Source organism: Camelus ferus, chromosome X (assembly GCF_009834535.1).
Source record: "Camelus ferus isolate YT-003-E chromosome X, BCGSAC_Cfer_1.0, whole genome shotgun sequence".
NCBI lineage: Eukaryota > Metazoa > Chordata > Mammalia > Artiodactyla > Camelidae > Camelus > Camelus ferus.
This window is the reverse complement of record NC_045732.1, coordinates 66,691,450-66,706,887: the sequence shown is the minus strand read 5'-3', so window position 1 is coordinate 66,706,887 and position 15,438 is coordinate 66,691,450. Positions and strand designations below refer to the sequence as shown.

General features: G+C 52.0%; 1 protein-coding gene across 4 annotated transcripts in view; it reads left to right on the top strand.

The window, feature by feature from the left end:
• The window catches only part of TMEM164 (transmembrane protein 164), a 111,663-nt gene extending 100,120 nt beyond the window's left edge, over positions 1 to 11,543 (top strand). For all 4 annotated transcript variants that reach the window (XM_032475556.1, XM_032475555.1, XM_032475554.1 and 1 more), the window contains exons 4-5: positions 5,278 to 5,378; positions 7,074 to 11,543. In XM_032475556.1, the coding sequence (XP_032331447.1) occupies positions 5,278 to 5,378; positions 7,074 to 7,280 (308 nt within the window). In that variant the 3' untranslated portion in view covers positions 7,281 to 11,543. The remainder of the gene's footprint in view (positions 1 to 5,277; positions 5,379 to 7,073) is intronic.
• The last annotated feature ends 3,895 nt before the right edge of the window (positions 11,544 to 15,438 follow it).

The following is a 15,438-nucleotide window of genomic DNA, read 5'->3' as shown; positions in this document are numbered from 1 at the left end:
TCCGTCTTTGCCTCCATATCCCCACTTCCTAGCATGGAATCTGGCACCCAGTGTGCACCTCGTCAGTGTGGACTGAATGGATCACATGCAGAAGTGAATGAGTTGAAGGGAGTGGGAAAAAGATTAGAGAATAAGATGCCACCCTGCTCAGTCTCAGCTCCTTGGTGTAAGTCCTACCTGGGTGGGATTAGAGGATGCAAGAAAGGGCCCTTGGGAGAGGCCCCTGGGGATAGGTCTTGGCTGCTGGTGGTGCAATTGACTTCTCTCCCAGCTTTGTGAGCTTCCTTGTGGCAAAAATTGATTTCAGAAAAAGCTATTATCTCGGTTTCCCCCTACCTTTAGAGCTGAAAAGCTTCTATCCTCCTGAGATAGAAGATACTGGCAGAAAATGTCACATTTATTTTTTTCTTAAAGTAAAAAAAAAAAAAAAGTTTTATGTGTTTAATTTTTCTGAAAGTGCTTAAGTTTCTATTTTCCTTTAAAAGAAAACTGGTTTTTCACTGAGATTATCCCAAGGGCCACATCCAGGTATATAAAAAAAAAGAGTGATGTGCACTTGCATACAATTTGCATACATCTAGGTAGACTGGTTCATCTATCCACATGGTGCTTTCTTTTTTTTTTACCCCCCCCCTTATTTTTCAGAGAAATTGAATATTTGATCACCTTTCCAATGAAAAGTACCAAGAGCAGTGAAAAGGCAGAGGAAATCACAGTGATAGTTCCCCTTCGAAGAAAAAAAATCACCTCTTTACAAGATTCCCCGTCTTCTTGCAGGCTTTTGTGAGATTTGGGGTGGCTGTGGTTGCCATGATAAAAATAGCCGCCATCTGTGTGCCAGGCTAGCTGCTGTATTTACTTTTTTATATCTCTTCTTTCACTCGGCAGCCCCAAGAGATACGTTGCTCCCTCCAGTCTACCTGCAGGAAAACAGGCTTAGAGGGTCAGCACAGCGCTTTGGCCCAGGTCACCCCTGTAGGCAGTGGCAGAGGCAGGATTCAAACCCAAGGCTATCAAAGACCCCAAGCCCTTTGTTTTAAACCACTAAGCTATCTTCGACGGACCGTTTGGTGTTCTGTCACTTACACTTGCCATTGTGCACAAGGGACTTTGCACACAGGTATGTAGCTGGTCTGGCTGTGATTTGAATGGCAGCAGACTATTGCATAATATTGAGGTACCTGAGTTTACTTGTCTCCCCAGTTGGTTTGTTTCCAGTGTTCCAATGTTACAGGTGGTGCAGGTGTGAGTATCTTTGTGCAAATAAGGGCTGTTTGTTGTATGTTTGAGGCATTCGCAGGTAGTCCTCAAAGGAGCATTGTTGAGCCAAAGATTTAGAGTCTTACAGATGCTCCAGAAAGTCTGTGCCACTTGTTTCCCAGGCAGCGTTAATCATTTGAGTACCTGCTGCGTGCCAGGGGCTGGAGGTGAGGAGGTGATTCAGAAATGGCCCCTCCCTCAGAGAACTGATAGTCTTATGTGAGACAGATGATGCAACACAGAATGAATGGAACTGAAGCTGGGGTTTGGACTCCAGGCAGTGAGAGTGCTGAGAAACTTGACCCCTGGCAGTGTCCAAGCCAGTGTCTGAGCATTCCTTTCCCCCATATCACAGTGTGGGAAAGGGTCAGGGGCTTTAGAGCAAGGCAGGGTTGCTGAAGCCCAGCTGAACACACTTCCCCTCCCGTCCTTTCCCTGCAGGCACCACCAGGCCCTGTCACTGCTGCCCAGCTGCTACCGCGGGGAGCCAAGCAGAGGCTGGAGGGATGGGACACCTGGGGAAACCAGCTCAGGGCTCTAAGTACATGTTGGTCCTCCAGGTTCCCTCTTCCCCCATAATGTCCCTTGCAGCCAGGGTGACAACATGGTGCGCAGTTCCCCCTCATTCAGCAGACAGGAAAGTGCACAGTGTCAGTGCCTGCCCAGCGCTGTCTAGATGCTAGGAAAACAGATGAATCCCGCTCGGTCCTCTACCCCAAGACGCTCATCTAGACAGGTGGACAGACAAGGAAAGAGATGGTACAACTTGGTGTGATGGAGGTCCGGACAAGTGGCAATGAGGACGTTGATCAGTGAGTCCCTTGTCAACGTCCGAGAGCCCGGGGCTCTGCTGTTGGGACTTCAGCTTCAGTGCTGCCCATCTCCCAGCCTCAGTTTGTCCATCTACAAAATGGAGGGATGAGTCCAGTACCCACCAAGGGCCTTCTAACCCTGATGTACTGTGAGCCTGCCTCTTGTTCCATAGCAAGCCTGGCCTCTCCCCAAGAAGAGCCGGCGGGCTTCAGTCACCCCATCTCTCTCCTCTCCTCCCCTCTGCACTCGCCCCGCCGTGTTCTGCTCACTCGGTCTCCATGTGCTCCTGTGGCTTCGGGTCCTGTTCTGCGCTATGACACCTACATCTGGATGTTCAGCCCCATCCTTTTCACTGACTTTGTGATTTATGTACTAATGAAAATAATCAGCATGTGTTAAGTCCCAGGTGTGACATTACAATCATGACTTGAATGATCTTATCTACTTGGCAACCTTGTGAAGTAGGCAGCGGTACCCCATTTTGTAGATGAGTGACACTGAGTTCAGGAGATAACTAAGGCTTGCCCAAGGCCCTGAAGTCGATAAGTGACAAGAGCCAGGATTTACAAACCTGTGTCTGCCTGGCTCAGTGCCCACACTGTCACCTGTCATGCTGTATTTCCCAGAGTGTATCCGGCCACCTAAGAGACACTTCCATTTGGGTAATTCACAGACACATTGATTTCAACATGTCTAAAATCGACCTCATTTCTCTACCTTCTGTCCCAAATCTGCTTTTTCCTCTCTTCTCCATTGCAATAAATGGCACCATCAACCCAGTGATGGCCCAGCTGGAACCCTGGGGGGTCTTCCTGGATCTTTCCTTATCCTCCCTTCCCAACATTCACATCCTGGTCATTTTTCCATCCACTCTCCTCCAGCCCCACTGCTCTGATCTTCAAAGCCACTTATCCTCTCCCCCTTCTTCCTGCAGGGTCTGCCCGCCTCCGCGCCTGGACGCTGTCTGCCCCAGCCCCTCCCCCGCCCACATCCGATCCTATCGCTCCTGCTTCAGACCTTCTGCTGCTTTGTGCGGCTCTGCAGCAGAGCTCAAAGCTGGCCACCCATGGACTGAAATCCTTCCAAGAAGACATGTTTTGTTTGATCCATTGAGCATTTTTAAAACATTTTGAACTATTTGCCAACATTTAAAAATCAGGAAATTCCATATGAAAGTTCCTACTTCTGGCTTCTCTTGCAAAAGTGAAAACACTGGCAATGCTGGGCCCACGTCCCCATCGGGCAGTGATGGGGTGAAGCGGAGTGGTAGCTGCCCTCTTAAGAAGGGGCTTGGGCTTTCCAGTTGGCCAGTCTCCTGCATCCCTTATGCCTCATAGTCCTTGGTCCCTCTCCTGCTCCCAGTTACCTGCCTGAGACTTGAGGCGTTCAGGGTCATGACCCCACAGCGCGAGATGAAGCCCAAAGCCCTCAGTGTGGCTCCAGAGGCCCTACGTGGCCTAGCTTGGAGTGGACCAGTGCTACCAACCTCTGAGTCTTACTCCTGCTCACTACCTCGTCACCCTGTCCCCTGTACTCCCGACTCTTTCCCATAGTTCTCTGAATTGCCTTGCTCCCACGGCTGTCTGCCTTGGTGTAGGTTGCTGCTCTGGAATGCTTAGGTCCCTCTTTTAGTGGCGTTTGTCCTTCACTCTGCTCTGTGCCCCCTCCACCAAGAAGCGGTCCTTATCCCCACCCCACCCCCTTCCCCAAGCTGAGTTCTGTCCTCCCAAATTTATGTGGTGCAGACCTCGGTCATTGTGACCATCATACGGGGTTCTCATTGTTGCCTGACTTGTCTGCCTTCCCCACCAGTTGTGGTTCTGAGGCTACAGGGAGCCTGTCTTCTTTATGTCCCTGTCCCTAAAGCATGGCCCAGGGCTCAGAATATAATAGGTACCTAGGAGTAACTGGTGAATGAATGGATGAACTGGCAAAAGACTGACTTGGGAAAATCCTACTCCAAGATGTTATGTTGCCACCTGCTTGTCTGGGGTGGAGGTTCCTTTCGTTCTGGAGCACCCCCATTATAGGACACAATCTCCCACAGCATCCTGTCTCTGCAAGGTCTAGAATACATCCAGGCCTCCTGGGATGGTATTTCTGAGTGACAATCAAGGGAAAATATGTCATTCTTGTTCCAGGGGGAGAGAGTTGTCTCACGGTTGGGAAGTGGCACAACAATTGAATATAGCACATTCTTTAGTTGTTTAAATATTAATAATGATGTGGTAATGACAGTACCTGGCACACAGTGAACACTTTGTACCAGATCGCGTACTAAGAGCTCTCAGTATATTCTTTCCTTTACTCCTCACAACAACTCTAAGAAGTAGCCCCATTTTACAGACAAGTAAACTGAGGTTCAGGGAGTTGAAACAACTTTTCCAGGGTCACACAGCCAGTAAGTGGTAGAATCCAGGTGTGAAACCAAATCTGTCTGACATCAGAGTTAACGTTCTCAGCCCCCACGCCATGCTTCCTCAGTGACCTTTCTCTTTGGAAACATGAGGAAATGTAAGTGTGGAAACGAAGGATACACAGTTATGCCTACAGTAAGATTCCAGTTAGCAATCAAAGGGAGAAAGGAGAGAAACTCCTAAGGCCTAGGGAAAGCAGCCAAGGAGAGACACCCACGTATTAGCAGTGGTCACATTCAGCTAGTAGAGTGCTGGTGGGGGTGTTCGTCTTGTTTTCCATCTCATTTCTACTTTTTAACATTTTCTAGATTTCCTTTAGTAGGCATGTACAGTCGTGTCCCGCAGTATCTGACCCCTCAGGTCAGACCTGTTCCAGGACCCTTGCAGATACCAAAATCCACAGATGCTCTAGTGCCGTATAGTCGGCCATTCAATCCATGGGTTTTGCATCCGCAGATTCAACCAACCAAGCACCAGTGTGGTTGGTTGAATCTGGGCACGTGAGACCCACTGATGCAGGGGGCCAACTGTGTTACATTTACAATAACAGTGTAAAAACATCCTGTCTTTGTAATGGCCCCAGCATTACATGGCAGAGCAGAGGCTGGGAAGGGGTATAGGAGTACCCAGCTAATCAGCACGACTGTCTCTTTGAGCCACCGTGGCGGGGCAGCAGAAGCGGGTGATTAGCAGGCGGCACCTGTGGCCTCAGCACCTGCACCCTCGCGGGGCAAGGGAGAAGTGGGTCACCAACCCTGCTGTCTCATCGTCTCCCTTTTTCCTCCAGGTGCTTATACCCCGGAGCCCCTCAGCAGTTTCCGGTGGGCCCTTCTTTCAACTGGCCTCATGTTCTTTTATCACTTCAGCATCTTGCAGATCCTGGGCCTGGTAAGTTTGGTTCTATCCCCTTCTATCCCCTCTGTTTGGAGTTCTTCATAAATCTTGATAATCCTGGTTGGCGCTGGTGTATCGTTTTGTTTTGAAAATACAAGATGCCAAAGGCCAGGCTGTCGGATTGTTGTGTCTGGGTTGCTGATTTACGATCCACAGCCTTGGCCTCTCCAGAGAGTTTTCTGAATCCTCCAGTAATGACTGTTTCTTTCATCCCTGGGGAGGCAAGGAGGCCCTTCCCTCGTGGCCACTTGGATCGGAAATAGTGAGCTGCCTGGGAAAGCAGTTTGCTGTGGACCCCACGGGGAGGCAGGATCCTAACCCTGGCCCTGGGCCTGGGGGGAGGCTTCTGACCTTGGGTCCTTTCTGGGTCTACTGCCAGGCCCTGAGTTGTGTGGCTGATGTAAGTGTGGTGTCGGGGACCCCATGACATTCTGGGAAGTTCATAACTGCCTGGAGTGTGGTTGATGGCTGGACTCAGTAGTCGAGTTATCCAGAGCCCGAGATTGCTGAGTGCATGGGTGTGTCTCTTGGTGGCAAAGGGAGTAGCAGGAGCTGTTCGGGAGACCCAGGTTCAAGTCCTGGCTTTGCCACTGATCTGGGTGAGTCACCTCATCCTTGAGGACAGAGAGCTCTCTGCCCCGCTGTGACACGGTAGAAAACCCCCCGCCTCCCTGAGAGGTGGTGAGGACTTGTCTTTAGTGTGAACGGGCTTGAAGGGATTTGGAAGGTGGGACCGTGGCCGTCCTCGGGCGGGAGTGGCACGTCTGGGTTGGTGTGCGAGCGGCATTCCTGGAGCACTAGCCGTGTGGAGCCTCACTGGACCTGGCCGGACTCGGGCGTGTAACTGATGTCAGCAGCGCCTTTGGAGAAGTAGTCGTTTTCTCTTCCCTGACCTGGCATGTTGCTCTGCTCAGACTGGCCTGGGAGGGAGTTGGAGCTCCTGGTCAACAGCGTGAATGCTTCCTGTGCTCTAGGGAGGAAGCAGTATGACCTTCAAGCCCTCACCATCACTCCTGCTCTCCATAGGGACTCCTTGATCTCAGAGGAGTCAGTGTCCTCATGTCACCATACATGCCATCCTCAGTCTCACCTCTGGGCCTGGCTCAGGCTGCGCCTCCTACAAAGAAGGCTCTGTTCGCTCCATTCCTTTTCATGACCCCCATCCATCCTTCATAAGTCCATTCAGGTGTCACTTCCCTTGTGAAATCTTCTCTGAGGACTCAGTCCCTATTCCGTACATGCCTCGGATCTCACGGTGGGGAAGACCTGGTGAGCACCGTCTGCTTTGAGGTCAGATGTGGTAGACCGATCACTCCATCCTGACTGTTCACTAGTTACACAGAGGCAGGGACCTTGCTGCTGACTGCTCTTTTATCCCATAATACCTCTCAGGGGACTAGGCACATAGTAAATGCTTAGGGACGGCAGCAGGCTCTGGGCCCAACCAGAAGGCAAGGCTGAGCAGAACGAAGCAGCTTTTCAGCTGGATGGCCTTCCCCATCACCTGAAAGGGCTCTAGCCTTGACCCACTCAGAAAACCTAGGGGGAGGAAACCCCCAACTATGAACAGGTGGGGATTTGTCAATCCCTCCTTGTCTAGTCCCCACTAGGTAGACACGGCTGAACTGGCAGAAGCCAGAGGAAGCCTAAGGATGGTGAACGCTCACTCTACCTCCCTTGTCCCTGCAGGTCACCGAAGTGAATTTGAACAACATGCTGTGTCCGGCCATCTCAGACCCATTCTACGGCCCCTGGTATCGCATCTGGGCCTCGGGACACCAGACTCTCATGACCATGACCCACGGGAAGCTGGTCATCCTGTTCTCATACATGGCTGGGCCTTTGTGTAAATATGTGCTGGATTTGCTCCGGCTTCCAGCCAAGAAAATAGACTGAAGGTGCTTGTGTATTTTTGTTTTGTTTTGTTTTGGGGTTTCTTCTTTCTTTTTTTTTCTTTATCCCTGAGGAAACAAGTCCTGATTTGACTTGGAGGACACTCAGTTCTTGATGAAATCATGGGAGAGGGCAGTAGGGTATTTGGTGTATTTCTTTTTCCCTCCTCTCTGTCCCTTTCTTCCACTACCTTTCCTTCCCCAGCTCTTCCCCCAGGACAGCTTCCGGCACCTGGGGTGTCAGGCTGAGGGCTGGACGTATCCTCCTCCCCTTTGGCTCTCTCCCTGCTCCTAGTGGCCTTACATGGGTAGTCAGTGGCTTTCACTCTGCTTGTTGGTGCTTTACCAGCAGCCGGTTGAGGAGAAAGGGAACACAAGCAGTAGTCTTTTGGGCATCGAAGTGATGAGATGGTGTGTGTTTCGTTTCTCCACTGCCAGGGACCTCTGCTGGGGTCCCCTTTTGTCTCCAGCACAGCCCCCACCCTAAGGGGACTGAGGCCTTGTTTCTATACCAGCGGCAAGCCGAGAGCCAAGGGATTTCCCAGCTTGTGGCCAAAGTAGAACTGGCCAGATTCTTCCCACTGGTGTCCCATGACTCAAAGCAAGTAACCAACCAGCCACTCCATCCAGGATACTGCCAGTGCTGGGAGGTGGGGGCGCTACCCAGCCCAGGGGCTAGATTCCACCCAGGAGGATGGAGAGTTGTCGAGATGGTGAATCCGAAAGTGAACCAGGTTGAAATGTCCACAGCCAACACTAAGCAGGACTTTTGGTAAATTCTGCTTGTGAGAGCTGAGAACTGACCCATATCCTGATCAGAAGTGAGCGTAGAAATTAATCAACAGAAGTGGTAACTTGAGAAAACTGTGATTTGAATTATATGCTTGCTTTTAGTTTAATGTTGATAATAGATGCCATTTTAATTTTGAGTGCCCCTTGAAGTTTCTCTCTTTCTTACTCTTTTTTTAAAGGCAGCTTCAGGGAAGGATGAGCTAGACTTGGGTTTTTTTTTTTCTTTTTGGTTTTTTGTTTGTTTGTTTGTTTGTTTTTGGCTTTTGGGATTTTGTTTATCTGTTTATTCATTTGTTTTTGGATATTTGAGTTTGGAGAATCCTTGCATTAGGTCCTTCTGGAGGGACTCCTGTCGATCCATTTCATCCCATTTTACAGGATCAGCATCTTGGGTTTGGGATGATACTGATCCGGCTGTGTTGTTTCCCTAGGGCCAGATGTCATCTCTGCTGCCAGACTCAGCACTGTGTTGTTTAGCGTGGGGGTCATCACAGGCTCCCACCTTGCCCACCCCCAAAGCCTATGTCTAGGTTGAAAGAGAGGTACCAAGGAATCAGGTCCCCACAGGTGGAGGTTGAAGTGTTCTAAAAGGAAGACCTTTTGTTGCAAGACAGCCTGAATCATCCATGAACCTCAAGAAGGGAGGCAGTGGCTGGGCATTTGGTGACTCCTTGTTGGCTCTTACTTAGATTTTTTAAGAACAGAAGAAATAGTTCTGTGACCTCCTCTGATGGGCCTCCCTCCCCTCTCCCACTCTAGACACCCCAGTTGTCCGGGGCCCATTCAGTATTTCAGGTGTTTCTGTACCAGACCTAGAGTGAGTTTCACTGGCTCAGTGGTCATGATTTTGACATGTGGACCTACAGGAGGCAGCAGAATGGAGGAGTCTTTCCTAGCAAGGGCGAGGCCCAGGAAAGCAACCATGGCAGGGCCATCAATCAATTCCCAGGGTGTGAGGTTGCAGGAGGGGGAACCTGGAGTGCTTTGGCTCCCTGTGAGCTTCTCGTGACGCATAATACACTGTATTTTCTGCCATCTTTGAGGATCTGGCCGAGTTTTTCTTAGTGCCTCTCATCCCAGGGTCGCTTGCTTGAAGAGGCACCTCTGGCGTGGCTGGGTTCGCCCTGCCCACTGGCTGCATGTAGGCGTGGCTTAAGAGGAAATGCACAAGGCCTCAGCGCCCCTTGGCCTCTTGACCAAAAGATAGGTTGGAAGGAGATCACTGGAGGAACTCCTGGGGTCTGTACCCAGCCAGGATGCAGAGTTTCTGCCTCAGCTGGGGCCAGCAGCCTGGGAGGGACACCTCCGCTGCGAAGGGCTCTCTCTTACCTCCTCTCCTGGCCTGGTGCAGGATACCAATCAACCCGAGCTCTCCTTGCACTGGCATGCCTCTAAAAGCTTGCCTTTGCCCTGGCTGCAGCCCTGTACCCCATGCTGGCAGGCACTTTGCTGCTGCTTGGAAGAAAGGGAGAAAATGGAAGCCACATGCCTGGCTTGGCCAGGCCAGAGACAGATGCACCTGTCTGGGGCAAAGGGAGGTGCAGGGCTTCTGGGCCCCATGTTGGCTCAGCAACGTATAGGGGGAAGGCCCAGAGGGGGGGCCCCGTCCCTAGGCTCCCCCGGGAGTCAGGCCGTTATTGAGGTGTTGGGGAGCAGCAAGCATCTGCACTGGTCTGTACCTGACTCTTGGGCCGAGCCCATGTAGAGAGGTAACCTGGCCAGACCCACGGCAGCCTGTCTTGCAGGAAGGCCCCTGCAGCAGTGGGCCTGGGCTTACCAGCGCCTCCCTGGAGCTTTCCTGCTGGTGCCAAGGAGGTTCCCCAGCCAGCCTGGCCAAGTTCCCATATGCCGTTTGCCAGCGTGTGGGAACTCTGTGTGTGTCTGAGCATCTGTAGAAGTGGACAGTTTCTTTTAAAACAGCCGTAGAAAGGGAAAAGTGTATTCCCTCCAGCTCCCAGGTCATGCTGGCTAAGGATCTGGGCCGGTGAGAAGAGTCTGTTCAGCTGGCCAACTTGTGGCCTCAGGTCAGAATTACCTGCTTGCAGCCCCTCATCTACCCTAGGTATTGGGTTCTGTACACCAAAGATGATCTGACCCATTTTCTTCTTGGAGGCCCAATGACATGTTCCTCTGTTGGTCTGCGAGGAAGCCACAGGCTCAGTCTCCCTAAGTCAACCTTCTCTCTTTCTCCTGGGACTTCTCAGCATTCACAGAAGCTGCTGGCAGGGGAGTCAGGATGTGTGGGGCGGTTGGGGCACTCACCTATCCGGTAGCTCAAGTCTTTCTCTCAGATCATCCCTTTGGCCGCAGCCTCCATCAGGGGTCTTGCTGGTTTTGCTCATTGCGAGTTCAGTGTTGTGTGGAGTGGGCACAGCTGCCCACAGGTCGCAGGTTGTCAGTCCGTCTCCACACATGCTGGTGTTGGGGCCAGGCTGGCGGAAGACCCTTCCTCCCCGCCCTCTCCTTCCCTTGGCCAAAAACACTTCCTTGGGTTTGTAGCCTTTGATCCCGATCCTGAGTCATCTGAAGGGGAGATGGGAGAGGAGATGGGGAGGTGGGTGAGCAGAGAATAGCTGGTGTGGCATTGCAGGACAAGACGCCATGGCTGGTTTTAGTAAATTGGGAGCCTGTATAAGGGAGGTGTCCCACAGGCCTTCGCACACTCCTTGGCAGGGCCCCAGAGGACTGGGAAGGAGCTTCCTCACTGCACACCTTGCCCCGCCCTCTGGGAGCCAGGTAGGGTCCGTGAGAGGGAGCCAGCCTTCCCTCTTCTGTATATACAGTGAGCCACTTGTGCTCAGGAAAACCTAGTCGCTTGCTGTTGCTCTTGTGACACTTTTGTACACTGGTTTGCTACTCGTGGCACAAAACAAACAAAACAGAAAAGTCATTTCAAGCCAAGCTGTTGTTTTGGAAACCTGCTTTCTTTCGGTGTCTGTTTTGTATTCTACTTGAAAGAATTCTTCATTCATGTTGGTGTTACTGTGGTAGACAGAATAAGATAGCCTGATTTGTAATTCTTTCTGCCAGGAAATTGGTAGTTCCTCCTTCGCGCCCCTTGCCCCAGTCCTTGCTCGTTCCCAAGGTGGGCTTGGTGTGTCCTGGGAAGACCCTCCCTGTCACCCGCCCCGACAGCAACTCCCTTTAGAACCAGTCTTTGTAATCCCCCTCAGCAGCTGCAGGATGAGTATTTTTGCCAAGCTGGTTCCTGGGTGCTCTGCGCCCCCACCAGTTTGTTCACCTCTTGGGGCGTTTTGTAATGTTTTCTCTGTTTCGTAAAACCTTACGATTGTACTGAAATGGTTTCTGCAGTCCCCTTTGGAAATAAAAGGTCTTTAATTTGTGCACTTAGCATTCTGAATTTTGGTCATAGGTGTTTCTGTTGTTAAGATTCCTGAATGAAAAGGAACCCTCACCATGGGACTTACTGTTAAATGTTTTCCTTCATTTACTGTTATTAAAAGATTTATGAGAACCCAGGAGTCTCGGCCTTGCTTCCCAGAACCCTCTCAGAAGGGCTTCTGCTCTGAAAAGTAGACAAGAGGGGCTGTTGGTCGCCCGGGCCGTGGAGGACCACCACGGGGCAGCTGGCACACTCAGCACACCTCTGCCCTAGGAGTCACATGGCTGGACCGGTGGCTTTGAATTCCACCAGGGCTGCCGGGGACCCGGCAGGCCTTGTGCTCTTAGCAGGTCTTGTCTGCTGGGGACATCTGCTGGGCTCGTGGGGCCCCACCTGCGCTGGGCCAGGCCAGAGGACTGAGCTAGAGAAGGCACCTCTGAAACTAGACGAGATCAGGCCTGCTTACCCAAGTTTCCTGAGGGCCAGCTTGGTTCAGCACAGGCTGGTGGACGGCACAGGTCAGACTATCTCGTGGGGCAGTAACCTTGCCCTGGGGGAATAGTCGGACCTGCCTGTCCAGGGCTCCTCGCCAGGCAGCCCACCTTTACACCAGGCAGAAGCCCTGCTTGATCTCTGCTGGTGTGGCTGCATCTAGAAGGGACACAGCTAGCCATAGTGGCCCCAGTGCCGGTGGAGCTCCTCACTGGCCGGCAGTTGGGCACTCAAGCCGTCAGTGAGGCTGGGCCCTGCCATCTGCGGCCACAGAACCACCGGCTTGAGCAAGTCATTTGCTCTCTTGTCGCCCCAGGTTCTCCATCAGCAAAGCCATAGCTCAGCCGTGTGCCAGGCACGGTGCTAAGTCCGTCCACACACATTACAGGATTTAAGTCCCGCAAAAGCTGAGCAGTCATGCTATCCCTGGGAAACAGGCTGAGCTGAGAAAACGGAGGCTAGAGCTAATCAGTGTAGGAGCTGGTCTGGGAAGCCAGTTTTCTGAGGCTTCAGAGCCTGCTTTGCACTCTCCCCTGGACTCCACTGCTTGCCTGGGGTGCTGGGATGACTGGGCAGACCCTTGCCCAGGGTCCTCAGGCCTGAGAGACATGGGAGGAGAACCAGGCAGTGATGTGGAAGGCGAGAGAGAGGAAGGGGAGCCCCACGACTGTGCCAGGCAGGGCAATCAGGCCCATCTCTTCTGACGGCAAACAGGACCCTGGTGAGCCTCAGAGCAGAGCTGAAAGGCTAAGGAGTCAAGAGGGCAGGGCCGCAGGGAGCTGGCCCAGGGAGAGGCTGCCAGAGCAGGTGAGGAAAGCTGGTCCTGTGGCCTTTCTGTGTGTCTTCTGTTTCAGAAAGACCTAAACACCCATGACCTAGGCCATGGCCACCTCTCAGGGGCTAGTGCACCCGCCCCTGCTGGAGGTCTTCACTTCAGGTCTGTGTCCCCTACTGCAGGGAACAGCCTTTCCAATGCCAATCTGACTGCATCCCTTCCCAGGGCCCTGTAAACATCTCTGCTTCCTTTCCTCACCCCCACGTCCCGTAGAGACCCATCCACAGACACCCTTTGCTCCAGCCATACTGAACTCCATTGGTTCTCTCTCCCTCTGTGGACACTGCTCCTGTCCTAGAGGGCAGGGCACGGTCTGATTCATCCTCCAGCCCCTGGTCCAGGACTGGGTCATGGAAGGTGTTCAGTGAACAATGATCTTATCCCAGAGTCCTGCAAAATGGCGGGAGGCACCATTGGTACCCTAGTGAGAAATCTTGGCCTCATACGCTCTTGCCCATCCCAAGTTATCCTGCATGGTGCCGTGGGCGTTTTTGGCCTGGGCACCTCAAGCACCAGCCTGTGGGTCTCCTTGCTGGGTGGCCCATCCTGCTTCTTGGTAGCTGGGCTCTCTGTAGCCTGGCTCCTGAGATGCGGACACGGTGTTTGATGGAGAACAGAGATGGACAGCATCTGTTCCACCTGAACCCTCCCTAGACCTCTGGGCGGGGGGGTGGACAAGGCGTCTAACTGCTTTTCCTCATCCCTGGTAGCTTTTCATCCCCACCAGTGTCCCCCTTCCGTTCCCCAGGGCACAGAGGCAGAGTTGGTGTTTGCATTGCAAAAACCCCAGTAGCCCATGGACTGTGTCACATACCCTACTGAGGGGTAGGGAGCAGCTTGGACAGTTACAGCCTGATCCCCCAATGAGTTTTTTCCCTTGTCCTGTTTCGCCAAGGCCAGCAGAGGAAGAGAGATCCACAGATGTCAGGCTGACAAATAGCAGTGGCTTACTCAAAGGATATGTGGTTTGCTAACCTTGGCAACCAGTAAGGCCGGCCTAGTCCAAATTCAAGGACTCTCTGTTACTGCCTGTACCAGCCTCTCCCAGTCAGCATTTGTCCAGCATCTAGACTGCACATGTGGGCCAGGGGTCTGAGCTTGGCAGAGGAGTTGAAGCATCTCCCCGGGAGACAGTAGGGAAAGCTGCGCCTGTTGCTAATGGATGACCCAAAGGGCTCTGCCCTCCATAACTGGCTTCCTAACTCCAGTCCAGCTCCTCCTGTGTCGCGACCAGCCAGTGCCTCACAGTGAGGCAGATCTTGGCAAGGAGGGTCGACTTAGACGCTTCCTTAACAAAGCTCTGATGGGCGACGGGGCTACTAGCGTGGGCCACATCAATGTTCTTTCCGACCACCCATCCCCAGCTGCACCGCTGTTCCAGCCGCAGGTTCCTCCTGGCCTCTCCCCTCCATGGCATCCATCCAAGGGGCCTGCGGAAGGTGTTACCTGCTTTGACTGTCACTTCAGATGCTCCTTCCCTAGTTGCCAAGAGTCTCAAATTTCCTGACATTTTTATAAAGACCCTGGGCTCGCCAGTATTCTGCCGCCTGAGAATGGAGAGCCTTCCTAAGCGCTCCAGGACATACCCTCAGATTTCTAGAGTGTTGCAGCTGACAGGATGCCTCTGATACAGGGGCCTGTAGACTTTCCTGCATGCTAGAATCACCTGGGGAGTTTTAAAGACATCTTAATACCAAGACCTCATCCCAGCTCATAATTCAAAGTAAACTTTTTGTTTTGTTTCAATTTGAAGCTTCCAGGTTGTGAGTCATCTCTTTGACCTGACCATCTACACCAGTGCCTTTTTTTAAGGAAAATTTTAAGACAAACCAAAAAGTATGAAGAATGATATCTAAATCCAGCTTCAGGAAAAGAACAGTGCCCAGAGAGTTAGAGTTGAAGCCCCCTTGCTCCAGAAGTCTGGAGAAGGTCCCTCAGAGCTTCAGGGAGTCTGGGGAGGTGCCTGAGGGGCCACCTGGGGATGAGGATGGGTGGGGGTAGAGTGGGTGAGGTCCCAGCCGTTCCCCTTGCTTCACCCAGAACAAGTCCAGTTTTACTCCGTTTTGTACAGTGAGGTTCTGTAAATAATTTCACTGGGAAAAGGATTTCAAAGCCACTTCTAATTCCACCCTCACTAGTTCTGTCTCCACCCTGTCAGAGAGGGGTCATCCTCTAGGAGCTGGAAAAGCTTTGCGGTAGGACTCAGCACACACGGCCTGTAGTCCCCGTTCTCCGTCTTCCCGGGTCCCAGGTGCCCTTGTCAAGCTCTCTGAACTCTGAACTCCAGGGCACCTGGGAGACATCCAGTGAGATAAGTGGGCGTGAGAGGGCTTTATAAACTGCACGGTCCTGTGCAATGTAAGAGAGTCCTATTTCCAGGCGGTGTGGTTACTATGCTTGTTCTCAGAGCACAGAAGTCGGCTGGGGTTTTAACCACATGCACACACGGTGCCTTAATGTGCCCTGTGTGTTTGGAGTCTGTGGGGTGTGTAAGAGAGGTGATACCTCAGTGCTAAGGCCTTTTTCTGTATTTCATTGACTCTAAGACACTTTTTTTTAACCTTTTAATATCCAAATTTGGGGTGTACCTTATAGTCAATGGCATGACATAATTTAATCAGCAACTTGCTTTTCTTCTCAGTGGTCCATAAAATAGTGGACATCTTAAAATCTGAGGTGTCTTAGAGTCATCAAAATGCC